The 20785-nt window shown below is 42.9% G+C and overlaps 1 protein-coding gene across 4 annotated transcripts in view; it reads right to left on the reverse strand.

Annotated features, from left to right (window-relative positions):
• PLCL2 (phospholipase C like 2) overlaps nucleotides 1-6058 on the reverse strand; it is a 104515-nt gene extending 98457 nt beyond the window's left edge. Inside the window, exons 1-2 of one of the 4 annotated variants that reach the window (XR_013927965.1) lie at nucleotides 5063-6057; nucleotides 3880-4403 (exon numbers count right to left, since the gene is read on the reverse strand). Coding sequence is in view for 2 of the 4 variants with exons in the window: in XM_080386440.1 (XP_080242566.1) it covers nucleotides 3880-4194 (315 nt within the window). In the remaining 2 variants the exon portion in view is untranslated. Of the gene's footprint in view, nucleotides 1-3879; nucleotides 4404-5062 lie in introns of those variants that run through there. The other 3 variants (XM_080386440.1, XM_080386442.1, XM_080386441.1) reach the window with 3 other exon arrangements.
• Between the last annotated feature and the right edge of the window lie 14727 nt (nucleotides 6059-20785).

A 20785-nucleotide genomic window follows, 5' to 3' on the forward strand; every position in this document is an offset into this window, starting at 1 on the left:
ATCCTCTTGTAACAAACAAAAAATTATGCAGGTGCACAAAATAAATAAAAACGTGGAACCCGTGAAAAAAGAGAAAGAACAGAGACTGCACATAAGGAAGGAAAGGAAAAAAAGTCAGCAACTGCTCTGAGAGCAAGTTATGAAAGCCAGACAACCAATGGAAGCACAGATTAAAACCAAAACAAAATACATTTCTGTGCTCCTGATTTTCATGCACAAACATGCAGTTCTAAAGACTTTAATCTCAACTGGAACTATTATTCAAATGGCAATTTTCTGTTTGTGACTCAAAAGCCTACACAGTAATCGGCAGGCAAAACATTTAAAGTATTAGATGTTCCATAAACATGCATTTTACAGATCAACTAGCAATGTTGTCTTTTGCTTGAAAGTATGAAACCTGCATCTGCATGGGACAGACCTGTTTCCTGGGGTTACTCCATATATTCTTTAAGAGCAGTTTTAAATCATCGATATGTTACAAAAACTCCAGGAACATTTTGGAAAATGGATAACATTTTACTTTTCCCACTCTGTTTTACAGACTTCTGTTCTGCAAGAGCAGACAAGAAGTATCTTAAGGTTTCCTACTCGTGCCAGATTTTCCAGAAGGTTTCATATCGAAAACTAGGCACCTATGCAACCAGGTTCAAAATGAATTGCTGAACTAAGCAGGCAGAAGAATATTCAGTATATATGACAACAAACGATTTTTCCCAGCATTAAAACAGTCATACCTAAAATAAATATGTACCACATAACTTTAAATGTAACATTGACAGATTCTTCCACTCATCATAATTATTCAAACAGTAACACAAAGTTGTAGTAATCAGTTCTTGGCAGCTAAACAGATTACTGTTCACATTTGCAAAATGGTATTCATCAGTAATAACAGCAGAAAGTTGAATAACTTTATATTTCAAAGTGCTGTCATTTCTGTAGAAACTAAGAACCTTGACTTAGGTATTCATGAAATGTAATCCAAAACATATTTCTTTATCTCATGCTTCTTGATCTTAACGTATCACGAATCCCTAGGTATTGTATCCTTGTTTGGTCCCCAGAGAGACAGAAGGTTGCTGTATGATCAAATCATACACTACAAAATAGCCTGATGGCATGACACACACTGCAAACAATGCTAGTATCTTTCTTGGGCTACCACAGAAGAAACAAAACAGTGTTAGGAAATAGCAGATCTGTAAAAAAAAAAAAAAAAAAAAAATCACTGGCAAATCCAGTTAAAAAAAAAAAAAAAGCAAGCTATTCCAACACCAAGCTCAGTTGCCCCTTGTCTATTGTTATTTCTTTAACACACACACACACACTCTCAAACGTACACACCCAGCATCACTGCTGGAACAGGAAGGGTGGGTGCAGCCGGTCAGATGTGTTCCACTGCTGACTGCCCTTGCTCTCCCCTTGGTTTTTATAGCAAGGTCCAGGAGACTGTAACACAACTTGAGATACCTAGTCTTGCATTTCCACACAGGTTTTTCTACCTTCCAGCCATAAGAACAACAGAGGTGATGGGCAAAAGACGGACTGAACGATGTCAGAGAGTGGAATGACTGTGGGGTATTTCTGTGGCTTTAATCGTGGTGAAGGGATGAAGGGTGGATTGTGTGTGTAAATTGTTCACTTCATTCAGTGTTGTAATGGTGTGATTTTGATTCTGGTGCAGGGAATTCTTTTTCTGTTGATGTGACTGAAGTTTGTGAAGATTGTGTGATGAATGTGGATTTTAACAGTAATTCTTAAATTTAAGTGATTCACAGAGGTGAGGGGTAGAATATATTGGGTTTGTATGACGGGGGGGGGGGGCAGGCTACAGGGGGGGCTTCTGTGAGAAGCTGCTAGAAACTTCCCCTGCGTCCGACAGAGCCAACACCAGCCGGCTCCAAAACAGACCTGCCACTGGCCAAGGTCAAGCCCATCAGCAATGGTGGTAGCAATCTGGGATAACATACTTAAGAAGGGGTGGGACGGGACTGGCCAAGAGCAATGCAGCCAGAGAGAAAGGAGTGATAAAATGTGAGAGACACAGCTCTGCAGACACCAAGGTCAGTGCAGAAGGAGGGGGAGGAGGTGCTCCAGGCACCAGAGCAAAGATTCCCTTACAGCCTGTGGTGAAGACTATGGGCAAGGCAGGCTGTCCCGCCTCAGCCCATGGAGGTGGAGCAGATCCCCACCTGCAGCCCGTGGAGGACCCCATGCCAGAGCAGGTGGATACCCAAAGGAGGCTGGGACCCGTGGGAAGCTGTGCTGGAGCAGGCTCCTGGCAGGACCCGTGGAGAGAGGAGCCCAGGCTGGAACAGGTTTGCTGGCAGGGCTTGTGACCCCAGGGGGGACCCACGCTGGAACAGACTGTTCCTGAAGGACTGCACCCCACAGAAGGGACCCATGCTGCAGCAGTTCATGAAGAACCACCACCTGTGGAAGGACCCACATTAGAGAAGTTCATGAAGGACCGTTTCCCATGGGAGGGACCCCACACTGGAAGAGGGGAAGGGTGTGAGAAGCCTCCCCCCGAGGAGGAAGAAGCAGCAGAGACAGTGTGTGATGAAGTGACTACAATGCCCACTCCCCGTCCTCCTGCACTGCTTGGTGGGAGGACGCAGAGAACTGGGGAGTAAAGTTAAGCCCAGGGAGATGGGATGGGTGGGGGGAAGGTACTTCTAAGATTTGGGTTTATTTCTCATTACCTTACCCTTGTTTGATTGGTAATAAATTAAACTAATTTCTTCCAGTCAAGTCTGTTTTGCCCGTGATGGTAATCGGTGAGTGATCTGTCCCCGTCTTTATCTCAACCCACAACCCTTTCATTATATTTTCTCTCCCTCGCCCAGCTGAGTAAGGGAGTGACAGAGCGGCTTTGGTGGGCACCTGGCATCCAGCCAAGGTCAACCTACCACAGCTGATTGTGGCGGCATATAAATATCTAAGACAACAACAAATGTAGCTTGATTTTGATCTAGCTGATCTTGAGCAAACTCAGCTGTTAAGTGCTTGAAGTTGTGCTTCATTTTACAGCTAGTACAGCTGTTACACCAGTGGAGTCATTTCTCTCTGTACTCTCAACCGTTTCACTGGAGTTGGGAAAGCTAACCCAAGACAGCGTCATCTGTCAGGAGCCGTGGATTTAAGAAAATAGAACAAGTTTATTTGTATAAAGAACTGTATTATAAACACACTCCCATTCCTTTTTGCCCTACCTACATTCTACTGTCGATGCTCCCCCTACTTTTCAAGCTGAAACAGTCACATTCCGAATATGCAGAGCTAAGTATAAACAAAGATGTTTCTATAGGTGAAGTACAACGCAGCCTACTGTTAAATGAGCTGTCACTTCTAACAAGAAGAATGCTCCTATTCCACCTTCTCCCACCCCCAGCCCAATGAGATCCCACGTCTCTCATCACCTGCCGTGCGCCCGTCATACAGACAAGCCAATGGAGCCACAAAACTGCTCTGCACAGGTGCATCCCAAACACCAAGGATACTGTGTAATCCACGTCTCTTTCCCTGCCAGGCTGGTGCCCATGTTGTCTTCTCACCAGCCAGTTTCTCTCCCCTTCTCCACCAGGAGTTAGAGCCTTCTGTTGTAATAAACCTCAAGACACGATGCTCTCCCTAACGCCCGAGCGTGGATGTGTATAAAGCCACCCTCTGTCATCTAGTTCCGACAAAGCAAAAATCAAGTCCCCTCACCACAGGAATAAAAAAAAATTAAAAAAAAAAAAAATAAAAAGGAAGAAAGAAAAAAGCCCCCTATCCTTTCAGCTAGGGCCAAGGCTCCGTGAGCCAAATCTGTCGCCCTGCCTGTGTCACAGGGAAGGAGCCAAGACCCCGATGGGGAGGAGCAAGTGCTCTTACCTTAATTATGCTGCTCCTCCGGGGGATGCCGGGTTTGCCTTCCCGTTGTTGGCCGGTGGTAAATCCTTTCTCTTTGCTGCTGCTCCCCGGGCTGGCAGGAGCAGCTGATCCCGGCTCGTCGCCGGCTCCCGGCAGGGCACAGTCCCCGTTGGAGACCCGGCTGCCTGCGCTGTCAAAGCGGGATCTCCCGCCGCCGCCGCCGCCTCCTCCTCCTTCCCCATCTCCTGCCTTGAAGGCCACCTTCCCCTGGGCCGGCCCCGGGGAGGACGGGAGCCCCCCGCCGCCGGTGCCGCCACCGCTGCCAAACTCCGCCATCAGCCTCCCTGCCTACAGCAGAAACGATATTGCCGTCCCCCTCCCCTCCTCCCGCAGCTGCTCGGCGGTGGCTCTTCTTCCGCTTTCTGTGTATTTACGATCGGGGGATTTTGAGCAAAAGTCTCTCCCCTCCGCACATTTGGCAGCCGAAGCCGCGTCACTCCAGGCGGGGGGGACGAACGCCTCGGCGAGCACCAGTCCCTGAGCACCTGGGGAAGGAAAAGAAACCAAACGTGACGGCCGCCCCCCACGCGAGGCGGCGCAGGCGGGGGCGCGTTGCACCGCGGCGCGCACACCCCCCCCCGCCCCACGGAGACACGCGCGAGTGGGAGGGGAGGGACCGCGCGAGGTCCGCGTGAGGCGCCACGCACACGCGCGCCCCGGCGGGTCTGGTGCAGCGCAGCGCGGGAACCGAGCGCGGAGGGGAGAGGGGCCGGGGGGGCGGGAGGAACTGCACCCCTCGGGCTGCTGAGCCCGGGAGACGAGCGACGGCGGTATCTGCAGCCCGCACGGTGAAACCGACAATGGCAGAGCAGCGAAGCGGGAGCGAAAAGAGAACTTGAACAACACGCCCCAAAGCCCCCGGTCCCGGCCCCGGCGAAAGCCCGTTCCACGCACAGCGGGGGCGGCCCCGCGCGAAGCGGCGGAGCACGAGCAACAACGCCGCCGCCCCGCGGGGCACCCTCCCGGGCGCCATCGGCAACTTTTCTCCTCTCCCCGCTGCCTGCCGGCATCCAGCCGCCTCGCAGCGCCCGCCGCCGCGGCCCGGGCAGCGGCACCCCCAGCCCGCCCGGCTACCGAGCCGCTACCCGCCGTGCCTCCCGCCCGCGGCCGGGCCCCTCCCGCACGCTGCGCCCCCGCTACCCACCTCGGCGGCAAGGTGGCAAGGGGAGCCCCCCTGCTGCCGCCGCTACCGCTGCAGTAGCCGCTTTCCCCCCTCTCCCCTCCTCCCCGCTATGGTCGCCGCCTCTGCCCGGAGCCGGATACAGAGAGAAACCGATTCATGTGGTTGCTTCCCTCGCTCTCTGCCGCTGCAGCCGCCGCCGTCTCCCCCGGCTCAACGCTCGGCAGCAGCCCCGAGGGGGGAAATGCCGGCAGCGCCGAGGGGTGAGGCAGCCCCGGCCGCCCCCGCTGGGAAACTCTCCGGGGAAGGCAGAGCGAGCGAGCCGGGCTCGCCCCCCCGCCGCCGCTGCCAATCACAGGGGCCGGCCCCGCGCGGATTGGGCGGCCCCGCCGCTAGCACCCCCCTCCGGCGGCTCCCGGGCGCTCCGCCGCAGGGCACGACCGGCCGCCGGCCCCTGCCCTCGCCCCGGGGCTGCCGGCGGATTCCTCCACACGCTCCGGCCCCGCGCAGACGCTGCCGGCTAACGCAGACAAGCCCGCTCTTCGGCGGCGCCCCGCGCCCGCCCGCATCCTCCGCCCTCCGCTCCCCTCCGCCCGGCGGCCGGCGCAGCGCCGCCCGCACCCACCCGACGGCGGCCCCGCCGCGCCGCGAGCCCTTCCCGCCCCTCCCGTCGGGGCCCCGCGCCCTCCGCCCGCCCCGCCCGGCGGCCGCGCCCCTGCCCGTCACGCGCGGGGCCACGGCCGGCGGGGCACGCGGGAACGGCGCGGCGGCCCAACGGTCCTTCCCGCGCGGCGCGAGGGGGCCCGCGGCCGCCGCCGGGGGGTGGCCTGGCCCTGCCGCCGGGGCTGCGCCGGGGCTCGCAGCGTCCTCGCTGCTGAGGCCAGTCGCATCCGTTAATTAATCAATAAAGAGAAGGTGGTGGAGTGCGGGAGTATTAGAAGCTCAATGGAAGCTGTAACTCGCCGGTTACCCTACGGAGTGCGTCCGTGATGAGGCGAGCGCGGCCGGTGTGCCCATACGCGCTCCGTTTGCTGTGGGGCAAACACGAGTGACTTTGTGTATGAGGGATAACCCACAGAGCCACACGTTTGTTTTTACCTCTTGACATGGCTGCAAGAGCTTGGTATTTCACGATCAAGCTGAATAAAAGGAAATGAAATGCCACAGCTGAGGCGCTTGGCCCTCTGCTTGAGATTCAGGAGCTGAGTCAGACGGGGAGGCGCTGCATCGAGAGCACGGGCAAAATTAGGAATCGCAGAAATAGGAGTGCGAAGAATCACGCTCAGCGAAGCGACACCTAAGACGGCCCACGTCATCTGACCTTCGGCATTTGGCTGAAGGGCTTAATGCAGGAGCTAGACTCGGATTATAGTCGAACGAAAGCGCTATGCTTTTAATTTAGGTTCCCCTAGTTGCCCCCTGGAGATCGCTGACGGTGCCCGGAGTCTTGGCACCAGAGATCAGACCTATCATCAGTGCCTAGAATAAGGCAGCACAAATACCCTGTGTGCTGGTGCAAAGTCACGCGGTGGAAACACTGGAGTGAAGGGTACGTTTTCAGTCCTGTCCCCCAGCCCCAGGGCCTTGCCACGGACTGGAGAGCAATGCTTCCCTCCGTTGGTGGCCCACCGGCTTGAGCTGCCTCCAAAGGGAAAGCACCTCCATCTTCTCCTCTGGAACACCCAGGGGCAGCTCACTCCTCCAAAACACCTGAGAGCCGCGGGGGGTGATGCCTTCTCCTGTCTGTGTTTACTGATTAGATCACTTGGCGCGTGACAGCCCTTATTTCGATCCCCCCTCATCCTGAAGGGATTCACATCCTTGTCCCCACTGCCATTAGATGGCTGCCAGCTTACAGACTGGTTGGAGTGAGAGCGTTTTCCTCACAAAGCTGTGCTGCACTAGAGAAAGGACAGCAAGAGACACTAGACCAGAAAGAAGACGGCGGACAAGTGGGAAAGTAACTGCAGCTTAGCAGTGATCCGCTCATGGGTGTTATCAAATAATTGTCTTGGTAGCAAGGAAAGGACCAAAACAACTCACCTTTGGGGTGAGAAGTCCAGTAACTACGATACAGGAGCCCGCTTGGTTTTGTATGAGGGAAGTGCCGCACCACTCCCACAGAATAAATTTGCTTCAGATGCATAATAATTACATACGATAAATCATTAATCTCTAGGCCATGAATCGCAGGCAATATTCTGCCTGCAAGTCTGGACAATGGTGTTCATCACTGTGATAAAAAGGGACCGCGAAGTATGACCCAGCTTGGAGGAAGGTATGAACCTATTTGGAGGATATTACTTACTTCAGTACCGTTTCCAGTGGGTCAAGGAAATTCAGAACCTGACACTGCTACATCACTCCTATATATGGCCCCAATTTTAATAAAACTATTAGCAATGCTTAAGTTTAAACGAAAACATAGACATTTGCAGGAGTTAGGCTGTAAACACAGAGGGACACTAATATAAAATTTAAAATTTGAACTAGACAAAGTTTGTGTTTTTCATGAGCTGGAGATACAGTGATTTTACCATTTGCCCATATCTGAACATATCTTGCCTGAACATTGTGCCTTGCCATTTAAAGAGGAAAAGGCAGCCTTTAATATTAAAGGAATGTTCAGCATTGTACCTGCAGATGTGCACATGACAAATCATCCCTACAGGAGACACTTTGTTGTTTGGATCATCGCTGTTTCTTCCAGAGGAGGAGATTTACACGCAACAGGTACACAATGTTATTAGAATCATTTGTCACAGAGTGTTGGCACTAAACTGGTGAGGAAGATGTGTGCTTTCTGTCATTTTGCTACTTAAGATGCACATACTGAAACACCGAGTTTTAAGGCCTTTAGTAAAATTTGATCAGTCCTGTCTCAGAGAAAAGAAGAAAAAATCTCCCCCTTTTCAACACTGCTTATCTAACCAACCTGTATAGAAACAAGATAACACCACCGGAAAAGAAAACATTTAACTTTAGCCTTGGCAATTCTGTGATGAATGGTAGACATGAACCTGCAGACACTGCCAGATTTTTGGCTGTAAAAGTGATGATTTACAAGGGAACAAGTAAAACTTGTAAACTTCATTTTAAGGGCACATGCCTGCAAGTCAATGTAATAGCACCAGCATTATGCTTATTCTAATTACTGAAATTTAATTACTGATAAAAACATGGTACCAGACACTCAACTAGAATGGCTGTGCTAGAAAGGTGGAGGTAGCAAATATTTCTCCAAATCTGAGATTTCTTCTGATGACGATTCACTGATTTTTATTATTGCCCCATTCTGTTTTACAGAATTCCTTTACATTAGCGAAGTGTTTATTCAGATGCATTTTGAATGCATTAAGTTGTAAAATACTTCCATGTGATAAATGAAACATTTCTGATAAACCAAAGGTCCCAGAAATGGCCACCAAGATTGGACTACTCTATAGAGACCTTGTTTATCCTAGTGACCTCAGGTTTCCAAAGTAGTTCAACATAAACCAGATACTTTCTGTGCCACAATTTTTTGAAGATCGTGGGGTGAAGAAACTTTCCCATTAACATTATTCAATAGTGGCCTCAGCAGGCTCTATTTGTTTAATTGTTAAATGAAACAAGGATTATAACAGAATCAAGACACCTCTACGACAACATTTAACTGTGAGAACTTGCTGTCATATGCACATATTAGTTATATTCATAAAATCCTATTAAATATCAGAGTTCCACAGCTAAGCTAATATTACCCATTGAACTTTTCTAACAAATAATGCAGCAGTAGAAACCTGCCAAGAAACAGGCGATGTTTAAACCCCTAACCAGTGACTAAATGACCAGTATTTAAATAAGCTGGATAAAAGATTATTACTAATATCCTAAATGCCTCTTATTCCAAACATGAAAAACTTTAATTAGCAATTATCTTGTTTAAATGTTGCTTTTCTGACATCTCTGCTTGGAATATGTTTTTTTCATTAATATAAGTATCTCTACAATTCCAGTGATAATGTTTTAAATTGCCTGACTTGATTGTTCAGGTCACAGTCTTGCAAGTACTTGTTTATTATACTTGTTTATAATTAAGTATACATGTTTAAGCAGTCCCATTACAGTCAGAATCTAATCCATAATTAATCCAAAGCAAAGTTTAGCTATAAATAATGCATTATTGTATACAACATCTGTAAAGTGCAGGTGTGTCGTATGCACATAAAAAGAGCAGACAGTACAAGTGGGGAGATATGAAAGGATGTGCACTGAAGGCAGCAAAAATGTAGGTAAACAAACATAGGCTAAATTGACAGATTTGTTTACTGGAAAGCATTCGTTAACATTGTATACTTGAAATTAATTATGTTTATAATTTTGAAAAGTTCATCATACTAGTAGTAAGTATGAAGATATTTTTTTTTTTATTAAGCAGATCAACCATTTTAGCCTATTAATTGCAGCCTAAGGAATGTTTATTCTGTATCTTACCTATCATACCAATTAGTTTGGCTACCAGCCTGCTAAATTGACAGTTGAGGATTAACAAGAGTTTAACAGTAAATCAACTCTTCCCTTACTGACTATTGAATCCAGAAGGAGCGTTTTCCCAAATCAAAATCATTCAAAAGGTCTTCTCTAAACTATGTTATTAAAACTATCAATCTGTGGGGCTAGCTGGTTACAATGTAGCTTTACATCACATTGTTTTGAAAATAAGACTCTTTGTTTATATGTTTAATAAAGATCAAGATCTTTCAAAAATAAACAACAGTATCCCCTGCCTTTTAAAATAGCGAAATAGATACTTTAATGGAAAGTTAAAATAGCAGACACGAAGGACTTTATGGAAATGAGGTTTCCTCAAGGCCTCAGTTTGTGAAGTAGAAATTAAGTGTCTTTTGGAAGTCTTGACCTAGGCACTAATTTTGAGTAACTCTGTTGAGGATCCTGAAGTTATCTTAACTGGAAATGAGATTTCATTGTGTTCTGTTTGCCACTTTGTAAAAGGCTGAAAATTATATCTTTTTTGTTTGATTGTAGTATCACCATTTGGAAAAACTTACTTTGTCACAATAATATTTGAGGCTGTATTGGGTAAGGTTTCTGTGGAGCAAAATATGTATTTTCTTCTACTAGGAAAGACAGACACAGTGGATAAGACTTGCATCATGCGCATTTCAGCTGAGGCACATATGTTTTACCAGAGAGACTGCAACAACAAACCTGTTCTTGAAGTGTTTCTGATGCATCATTAAAAAGAGCATACAAACAGTGTTTGCCATCTCCTGGGGTTGTACTCTGCCCTCTAAGGAGAAGTTACAGAGCTACAAAATGGGCTGAGAGCCAGAATCCTGCAAAGGATTGGATTTCATTTCGTCCCTCCTTATATTTGTTAGTAACTATTGGTTATATACAGAGGCATTTGACTTCTGGGACATAAGGCATTTCATAAGCCATCTATTTTTGTAATTTGAGGCATCTGACTCTATTATTAAAGGAGCATGCAAATAAAATAGCCCACAATGAGCTTTTATAACTTCTTCAAACCTAAACTTTCCTCTTACAAACTATCCAAAGTGTTAATATTGATCAAAACCTTTCATTAAATTCTCAAACAGAAAAAACATAAAGCTTTTATTTTGTAATTTCAGGATGATACGTTTTGAAAATCCTCTTCATAGTACAATATTAAACACTTTCACTGCTTTGAGGAAAATTGCATTTCTTCCATTATAGAAGAGTAAGTAAATAAAAAAGGTTGATTTTTGTCAGCCGGATTCCTTCTAAAATTGTCTTCATTTTATCATGTCCATGAAGATAAACACTGGGTCTACACGTGCTTAGCAGGAATTGCAGTGTGTTATGTCTTCGCTGTGAAGACATAATAGGAAAGTTAACACATACACATTTCTGCTGATAAACAGTTAACTGCATGTGGGTATCAGTTTCTATTGTTAGAAAGCTTAGGACAGGCAATACCACAGAAAAAGGAAAAGATATGTACAAAAGAGGAATGAAGTTCTTTTAATGAATGGCAGGCAAAACCCACATTATTCACTTTAGCCTAGTAACTTTTCTGAATTACAAGAAATCATATGGTATTCTTAGTATATGCCCACAAAAGAGGTGGAGGGAGAACAGGAGTTGATTAAGCTCATCATACCCCGTGACACCAATACATTTCCTTTTAGTCATTTGAGAAAAATCACACAGCACAAATTATTTGAAACAGTTTTTAAAAAGGTTACCAAACACATGGTGGAACATAGGTTTTCCTGCTCTTTGACATAGAGACTAGTAGACTGCATCACAACAGCTAGTGAGATTGTATCCTGTCCTAAAGCTTGCAGTGTAGTTCCTTAATCCCATTAATTTCTTTCATATTGCTCACATACATAAAATTAACATCAGTTCTTGTCCCGTAGGGATGGTAGGCTTGCGTATGTTGCACTAACCAGCACAGGTCTTAACAGAAGTCAATTCCACCATTTAATTTATTACCTAGTCTTTCAACTTCTGAAGCGTAAGTCAACAGTCATATTTGTTTTCTTTATTTTTAGCTCAAAAAATGCTAATAAGTTACAGTATTTATAGATGCTTTCACATGCATATTCAAAACTTTACTAGAAATAGCTTTATGGTTGAAACATCTGGTCAGAAGACCTTAACTAAGCATCTACTGTACTATTACCACAAACTGATAGGAGTGCAGTAGGCAGAAAATACTCTTCTTAATTTCTCTGAAACATTTACATTTTGCATAAACCACCCATGAACATCAGGGTCTTGACTTTTAATGTAACTTTTCCTATATTCTCTGGATTTTCAGATCAATGTATATATACAAAATCTCACTGTTAATATATGGCAACTTCATTTTCTGAGTAAACAGCAGCTCAAGTAAGGGGAAAGCACCACTTCTGCCAAAAAAACAGAAGGGAAATTCTCTGCTTCTGTTCTTTGCTATGACAATGTACTCCTGGAAGAAGAGTCACCAGGAAGGGGAATCTCTAGTGGGACGATGGTTAAGTCTGAGCAGTACTTAAAGAATTTCTATTTCTCTCACCTTTTTGCCTGCATCAGGAGTCTGGAAAACAAAGCTGTTCCAGCTGGCACTCCTCTAACTCCTTTTTGTACAGAAAAAATACTTCCATACTTCATCCTCCCATCCAGCTCCTCCTTTTTGTTAGGGATCTATACATTTCACTTTTCTTGAAACTCATTGTACAAAGTGCTGCTTCCTCCTTCGTCTAAGAATCTACAGCCAAGTTTGATCCCCTAAGCATTCCTAAGTCACTGCTCAAGGACAGAAAGAAGAAACCCCAGAAAAGTTAGGAAAATAGTATATAGGGGAAGAGGATGAATGAAGAAAACTAATGAAAAGGGACAGCAGGGAAGAATAAAAGTAGATTATGGTAGAAACTATTAACATTTACTTATAGCAATTTTTAGGATTCCTGTCATCATATTCCATAGCACTAATATAGCGACAGGGAGAAAGAAAAGAGTGAACTGTAAGGTAAAGGACAAACCAAAACTGGAGAGGGAAATGAAGCCAAGGAATTTGTAAATGGAAAGCTATGGTAGAACAAAGGGAACAAGAACTGCTAGCCACTGGAATTGGAAAATAGACTGGAAGACAGAAGACAAGAAGGGGAAATAATAAAAAGTTGATCAGTTGGAAGAAAAACATACTAATGCAAAGACTGTCTTGAGATCCAATATTACAATAAAATTCAAAGAACAAGCGTAGTTGTCAAGGGTTATGACTGTACAGGGGAAGAAGAAAACTAGACCAATCTCATGAAATAATTATGAATGCAAGAGCTCCTTACATTCAGATGCAATCAGGAAGTAACAGACACAGGCTGAAGTAGGGATTTTCTCTTTCAGACTGCATACATTAATATGTTCCGTATGCATTTTGTCCAGCAGAAGCAGCTGAGGCCTAAATGCATGCTACTTGACTATTTTACATTAGTCATTTCAGTACTTAATAAAGTCACTTTCTGGGACAAGGGGATGTTGGGGTTTTGCTCCGTTTAAAATTCCTCTTTTTTCCCACGTCAGTTCCTAAGTTCTTCCTAAGCAAGAAACAGAACATGAATTTGCATATCTACAAAGAATACAATCAGATTACTGATTTTAATCTTTTTTAAATTAATGGTATTTATATCTGTGTTACAGAGAAGACTCAGGGCCCCAGTTAAGATCGAGGCTTACTGACACTGGATAAATACATGGCATCATCCAGTTCAGAGCTGGCACCTAGCCATCCAGCTTGGAACACAGACAGTGTGATCTTGCATCTGCTCACAAAAGACCACAAACACTCTTTGGGTAATTTAGTAAATGTCTAACAGTTGAAAATGGATCCAAGACCTCCAAAATTCCTGACTCCCTTTCTAAGCACTTGATCATCTTTTTTCTCTGGAGAAAAATGTCTTCTGGTGCATACATGTGTAGCTAGAAGGCATTTAGAACAAAGAACAGCGAAGAACTGAAGCACTGTGTGTGCCCAAAGGATCCACCAGTGTACATCAATGGGCTTCACTGATTTCTATCAGTCTGCATCTTTGTATTTTCATTTGGTTTAATTATTTTTAGGCAGCTCATACACTAAGCTTATTCGAAGTCTCAAGTAAGAGGCACTATAATAATACCAGCCATTTTACATAAGTGATTCTGTACAAGTGCAAAGGGGGGTGGTGTCAATGAAAGGAAAATGATCTTGATTAATCTTCATTAAGTGCAGCATTTTATCATAGGATAGGCAATGAATTTCAGGGACTGATTTACTTCCTATCTTTTAAAGCCTCACGAAGGTACCCTGGGCATTTAGAAATGCGGGTGTGTTTATTCCAACTCCTCAGAACTAAGCTCAGCTCTTTTTCTGACCAATTATCTCAGAACTTTCAATTCTGCTGATTTCAGTCATTACTTCTGACTGAGGAGATACCACTTAAAATGTTTAAATATAATTCAACTGGAAAAAAAACAGTTTCTTTGGTGGTTGGTTTTTTTTTTTCTATCTAGTTTGTTGAATTATTAATAATGCTTTGTTTCACATTGTTTATCAGCATGGTTTCTGGATGATGACTATGCACACACACACACGTGTTTATGACTATTTTCTTTGTTACCACTTTCTGTGGTGAGTATCCTTTGTTTTTCCCAATAAAAAACAAAGTTGTGCTCTGGAAAAAGACCAGAAAAAGTTACATGAAGCAGATGAAATACAGGTTTCCAGCAAGACAAACTATGTGAAAGAACCAAATAAAGCTTAAGAATAACACACAGCATTGTTCTCCAGCACCAAGCATGGGAATCACATCACAAATACTGGTTGTAAATGTAAACATGAGTTGCCAAAGGAAAAGAGAAAAAATGGCCAGAAAAACAGTAGATTCCATAAATAGGTACTTTATTTGAATTTCTGGGTTTTGGAATCAACTTAAGATTTTAATATGTGAATGACTTACAAATCCAATGGGAATCCACAATTAATTCAGCAAAAAAGGTCTTTACCCTAAGGCACTGAGATTGTTCCATTATATATGAACCAGTTTTCCTGAAATTGCCTAGTATATTCTTAAATTTAAATAGGAGTAATGTAAGATATACAAACTGCATAGTAGTTTTTCCTTTTCCTTGTAGTTAGACTGACCTTTCCGTTCACTAGCACAACTTTCTCTTAAATATCTGCTAGGTAAAGCAAAGCTTCCATCTTGATAGTACACTTTAATACAACACTTTGAACATTACAAATCCACCAAGTATTAAAACATACTGTTCTACATACGGAGCTGCTTTTCTTTCAAATGCAGACTATAATTAGCTATAGCCTCCCTTCTGCTCTACCTTAGCCTAAAAGAGGAGTGCTAGCTAAGTTGATATATGGGTTCCTCGGTTGTCAGACTGGCAAAAAAGTTGGTATAATACAAACAGGATGACAGTTGTTCCCAGGGAAGCAAAAAGTGCTGAGCGGCAGCTTGACATTACATAGTTCACATGTTGCAAGTGATTGCTTAATTAAAACTTACAGAAATTACCTGAATATCTGTATTTTGTTCTGTAACCTACTCTCAGGGTATTCTTTATCATGCTTTCAACTAAAATGAATTACATGCAGGATTTTATTTTCTTGTAAAAAGACAGCAGTTGAGAAATTCAACACATAAATTGAAGACTGTCTGTCTACATACATGAACATATGCCTGTCTACATACATTAAGTTAGGTTGGCTACACCATCTGAGAGTATGACCTTCTTACATTCCACAGCTACATTAGCTACCTTGAAGGGAATTCTATTTGATTCATAGTGACATGCCAGGTCTCACATTATATTCAATTTGATCAAGGTAGAGGATAGCTTGTATTTAGATTTTTCCATTTTTTAATGGGGCAAAGAGCACTCAGCTGAACCTTTATGGACTGCAGTTCACGGGCTTCAGACCCTTCAGAAAACTAAGGATCAGGAGCAAAAGGGTGTACTCAATCCTTCAGGCAAGCCAATTTTGAAGCTGTAATAATAACTGCTGGGACTCCAGAAGCAGTAATGCACAAAATAGTCCCTCACTGCAAAATGGGTGCCAAAGAACCCTGTAACTCTGAGTCACTAACAAAATAATCATCGTCAGCCCAAGTCCTTCTGCTTTCCAGGCATACTCCACATTTCAAATACCTAATGATGTTACCTCTCCATTCTCTAGTATTGCTGTCTTTATAGAGTAATAGTCTTCTTTGCAGTAATGCCCATCATTAATGATAAACTACATTCCTTAAATAAATGAACAGCTATGTTGTAATGTGATGCTGTCGTTTTTATTTTACTTCACCTTTCCAGGACTCTGCAGACTACAGCCATTTGCAACAGGTCTTCTTAGGGCCTTGTCTTACAAAAGACAAAATGTTCTGGCCCTAATCCAGGAAAGCACTTAGATGCATGTTGACATTTAAGTAGATGAGTGGCCTTAGTGAGGTCAACTGGACTACTTACTTGTGTAAAGCTAAACCTGTCCTTAAATATTTTGTTTGATGGACGCAGACTACTCAGCACTTTGAGTGATTGAACCCTTCATGAGATCACACACAATTATTATTATTGCACAAACACTTCATGCAATAACAATTGCCTTCCAAATTGTTTGAAATATGTCAGTGAACAATTCAGTGTACAATTACTGCATCAAGTTTCAATCCAGTCCCATGGAAAACGTATGTGATTACTTCCAATAAGTATAAGGTGTTTCTAATTGTCATTCTGTATTTCTGCTGTGTTGTGAGGTGTGGAGATTGAAAGGATAGGACTCTCTGTCACCCCTAGTTTGCTCTCTGGCAAATGCTTACAGCAGTGCTAGTTCCTGCATGTGAGGGAGCTTTTTTTAAAACAAAGCAAATGTCTAGACCCCAAACTTGCTAACATTTTTGATGGAAACAGAACATCAAGATACCCCAGCATTATGTTGCCTGTCTAATCATAAACTAGTATTGTAGGATGGCAGCTGAATGTTGGCTCTTTGCCCTATAATCCAGCAAGTCGACTATTCAGTGTAAATCATAGCTTAGATTTAGTTTTCTGTTCTTCCTCTACAGTAACTGAATGGCTGGCTGCCCTCATTACCGTTACATTTTTCCTGTGTAGCATCATTAGCAGAAATTCACAAAGAATGAGGTTTTGTGGTCACCTACCAGTTCTCTCTTTGAGGTACCAAGCACAGAAGGGAAAAAGTCTGCACCTTTTATGAGGCCTGACAGGGAAGTCCAGCCACATCTGGCCCTGACAGCCCTCTCCAGTGCTGCTTGTTTCTGCTGCAAAGGGTGCAGGGCACAAGGCTTGAAGGGCTCAGTGAACTACTCTGTCAGAGGGAATTAATTTGTTAACAAGTGACACAATCATGGAGTCAGAACAACAGTGCTCATCTTTCAGCTTCCTTCAGACTTTCACCAAATTACTTAGATCAATCAATTTAGCAAAAATTCCAAGGCCTTCTATTAGAGCAAAATTTCTTCTTGGTCCTGATATGTATTCATTACCTATATAAGTAATCAGGAAATACTAATCAGTGGCGTCCTAAGTAAGAATGTCCCAGTGCTTGTGCACTTTTATTTTTTTTTCTGATATCCCAGTTGTTCTGGAAGAGGAAAAATGAAAAGCTAACACACTGCTTTGAAGGGTATCATCTTCTTCATGCGTTCTTCATCCTGCACTTGAATTCTCTGCCACCAGCTGAATGCCACAGAAGGTTATTACGGAGGTGTTGATCTCTGACCTTAATTTTTCTGCTACACAATAATCAGTGGACTGATCAACATCTAAAGATGTGTCACTCCTTCATAGTATACCGATGTCCAGCATGAAGTAAAACATTATTCCATGGGTAAAACCAGCAAAGTTTACAAAGCTGTTGAGTTTAACTAGCTCCCGGAAAAAATAAATGTTTCATTCGGTTCCATTCAAAGTAACACCCTGAAATTCGAAGACTATCTCGAATCACACTGGGGCTACACAACCCTTTGAACTTCTCAAAACAGTGTTGTAAATCTTGCAGCAATAAACTGCCTCGCAGGCATTGAGCACTTCCTGCTGGCTCTATGAGACGAAAGACCACACCGAACAGCCCGTCTGCCTCTGACACGGGGCAGAAGCAGGAAGTCAGGGAGGCATCAGAGAAAAACACCATAACCCAGCCTGGTAAAGTCCTCACAAGCACTTTGTCTGAGCTTGGCTAAAGGTTAAACTGGTTCCTATGAACTAATCTCTGCCTTGATTTTATGCTGACTTTCTGTTGAAAGTAAAACAGGAAGCAATGGCCAGACTGAATTCCAGCTAAAGTATTTTCTGTTTTTCTTTCTTTTGTTTGTTTGACTCAGCAAATCTATTGTTTGTTAAATTGTTTTTACTACAATACCTAGCACTTCCGTAATCCAGGAACTGTCAGAGCTTTGAAAATACATTCATGATCATTCAGAGTCGTTAACAGTATCAGTTCAAAACACTTCTGTGTATTTGTTTTGTTACAACACTATCAGTGTGCTATTCTAAGGAGAACACACCTTCCAAAAGTATTCAAGAATGTGTGTCAAGAAAAAGGAACATTCCTCTTTCCAAAGTATGCAAATTTTAAACATGGTTTGAAAAAACAATCCTAGTCATTAAATTCTAGCACAAGAAAATAACCTACTGGATTTTTTTAATGGGAAAAAGCCTCACAAAACCCAATGAGAATCTGGACCCAAACTCCTCTTCAAACCTACCTGGAAACAAATAGCAGTTTTATAAGTCTTCTGCTCAAGTGTGTGCAGTCAAGCTTTCTCTTTCTCTTTTTCTATCAGGGTTTCCAAAGTGCCTCCCTCTCACTGGTTACCAGGCAACAGAACAATATTGCTCTGCATGCACATCCAGCAATAACTGACATTATACTGTATTTCTGCAGAGTTTCTCAAAGAAAATAAAGATGTCCTGAAGTACTGTCTTATGTGATAAATAGCCACTGCCCAGAAGACATTTAAATGCTTAAAATGCTGATTTCTTTCATCATAGAAATGCAGAGATTGGGAAAAAAAAATCCACCCAACTTTCCTAATAGAGGAACTCCCATGCGAAGTGAATGTGTAACACTAAAACAGACCACACTGCAGAAGATTGCTGCTTCAGTAATTATTTCAGACAATTAACAGCCTTTAGGTTCTACAGCCACTTGAGCAAACCCTTATCTTATAATCAAGGCAAAACTAATTTAAAAAAAAAAAAAGCAGCTAAGACATCAAGTTAAAGTTCTTTTCAGTGTCCAAAAGACTAAAATGCTGCCTGTATGACAAAGCTCTTTTTTCACCTGTTTTGTTTGCTGTTGATAAAAGTCAAGAGTGCAGCAGTTTGCCTAAAAATCTTTGAGTTTTATACCAGTTATGAAAGATCGGCCCAGATCCAATCTAACCACACACCTTCCCTTAACCCAAATCATCACTGAGATGGAGGCATGGTTTGCAGCCCTTCATCTGGAATTAAGTTGCATTCAAGAAAGATCTGATTCTAGGTCCTGACCTAAGTAACTCTAGGTCCTTTTGTGTGATTCAGTTTCAGATTTCACATTGTAGGTCAAATTCACCTTTATTTAATACTAAGATAAGAAATTAAAGGCTTTTGCAACTTTTTCACTCTCAAAACAGAAGTCTGTAATTACAAACAAATATCCCATATAATCCCATCAAAATATGCAATGTACTGTATTCTTAATCCCTAATTCTCAAATACTAAAAAGGTATGCAGCAGTGTTAGTGAATAGCCCTCACAGGTGTTACACAAAGTCGTCTTAAAATGATGTCAAGGGTGAAGTCTCAGAATACTCAACAGCCTGTTTTTTGATTCTGCAGTGGTGAAATTGCATCATTTTATAAGACGTTTTTTATTCAAATTTCTAAGGGTAGCTTTCATTTTTGTTACACTTCTATTAGACTTTTTTTTGTTTGCTTTATATTAGATGTAAAACTGTAAGTGATTAATGTTTTCAGACTAGATAAAAATCTGTTACCAGAATGATTTGAATCATGACCTTCAGGACAGGCAGTGCGTCAGAATATATGTATCACACCTGAAAAAAATAGTTCCATTCCTACTGCTGTTGATGTAGAGGTGGTATACAACTACTTGCTAGGTAACAGCAGAAAGATTTGTGGTTTGCTTTCTTGGATTTGGGAAAGTGCGGTACAGCATAATGATGCATTGTCAGCTTGTCTAGATAACAGAAATAGCATTGCTCAATGCATACATTTGACACTTTATTTACTCCAAAAGTCAGCATAGATGAGCATTGAGTCTGTACAATAAACATGTCAGTTCTGTTTCTAGCTCTCACAAGAGGGACCAAATGCAAACGCTGGTTTACGAACTTATTTACAGAATGGCTGGAGCATTAGCTGGCTATTGCCTGTAGTAGGAATATTATGCCTTGGTCAAAAGAAAGACTCCAGTCTGCACTGAAATATAAATAGCAATCACAAGAACTAACACCTCAAGGCATGACCTGGCTTGTAGTTTACTGCCGTTTCTTGTATGCCAGTCCTTCCCCATGTACAGCTTCTTTTAACTGAACAAAAAATATCATCAGCTTATTTTACAATTCGTAAAATCCAGTACACTCTAGAGTACTTACTGAACCTTATATAAAATCCCCAAGTGGTAGGCAACAGCATATTTTCTCTGCAGAAGAAAGCATACAATTAAATCAGATGAGATGAGAGCGACTGAAAAGATGATGTGTCTACAGAAATCAGCTAGATCCCTTATGTGTTCATTCTAACAGTTGATTTTATTCATGGAAGTAGAATTTTTTTGAGAAAGAAGTTCAAGAGAGACAGCAGAGGGGAGATGATGGCATCTGGACTCCCCTGAAGCCAACTTCACTTTTTATCTTATAAAAGTTATAATATTTGAGTAGTCTTACTAAATAACAGGGGAGAAAAAAAAACACTTAAAAATGAGTATTTATTTTTTTTACTTTGCCAATGATGAGAAACAATATTTGCATATTGAGTCTTTTTCCACATATACAGACACACACTTGCAATCCAATTATTTTAAGCTAAGCTAAATGAAAAAAATAAATTGTGCTATCTCCTAAAAACCAATCAATAGCCACTGTAAGGATCAATAGTCTAAAAAACTATTGACTGCTCATGTCACAACCTGTACTTTCCATTCCACACTAAATACAATTGTAGATCAATATCCGCCAGATGTCCATTTGGAAACAAAACA

Source organism: Falco punctatus, assembly GCF_963210335.1.
Source record: "Falco punctatus genome assembly, chromosome: 4".
Classification (NCBI taxonomy): domain Eukaryota; kingdom Metazoa; phylum Chordata; class Aves; order Falconiformes; family Falconidae; genus Falco; species Falco punctatus.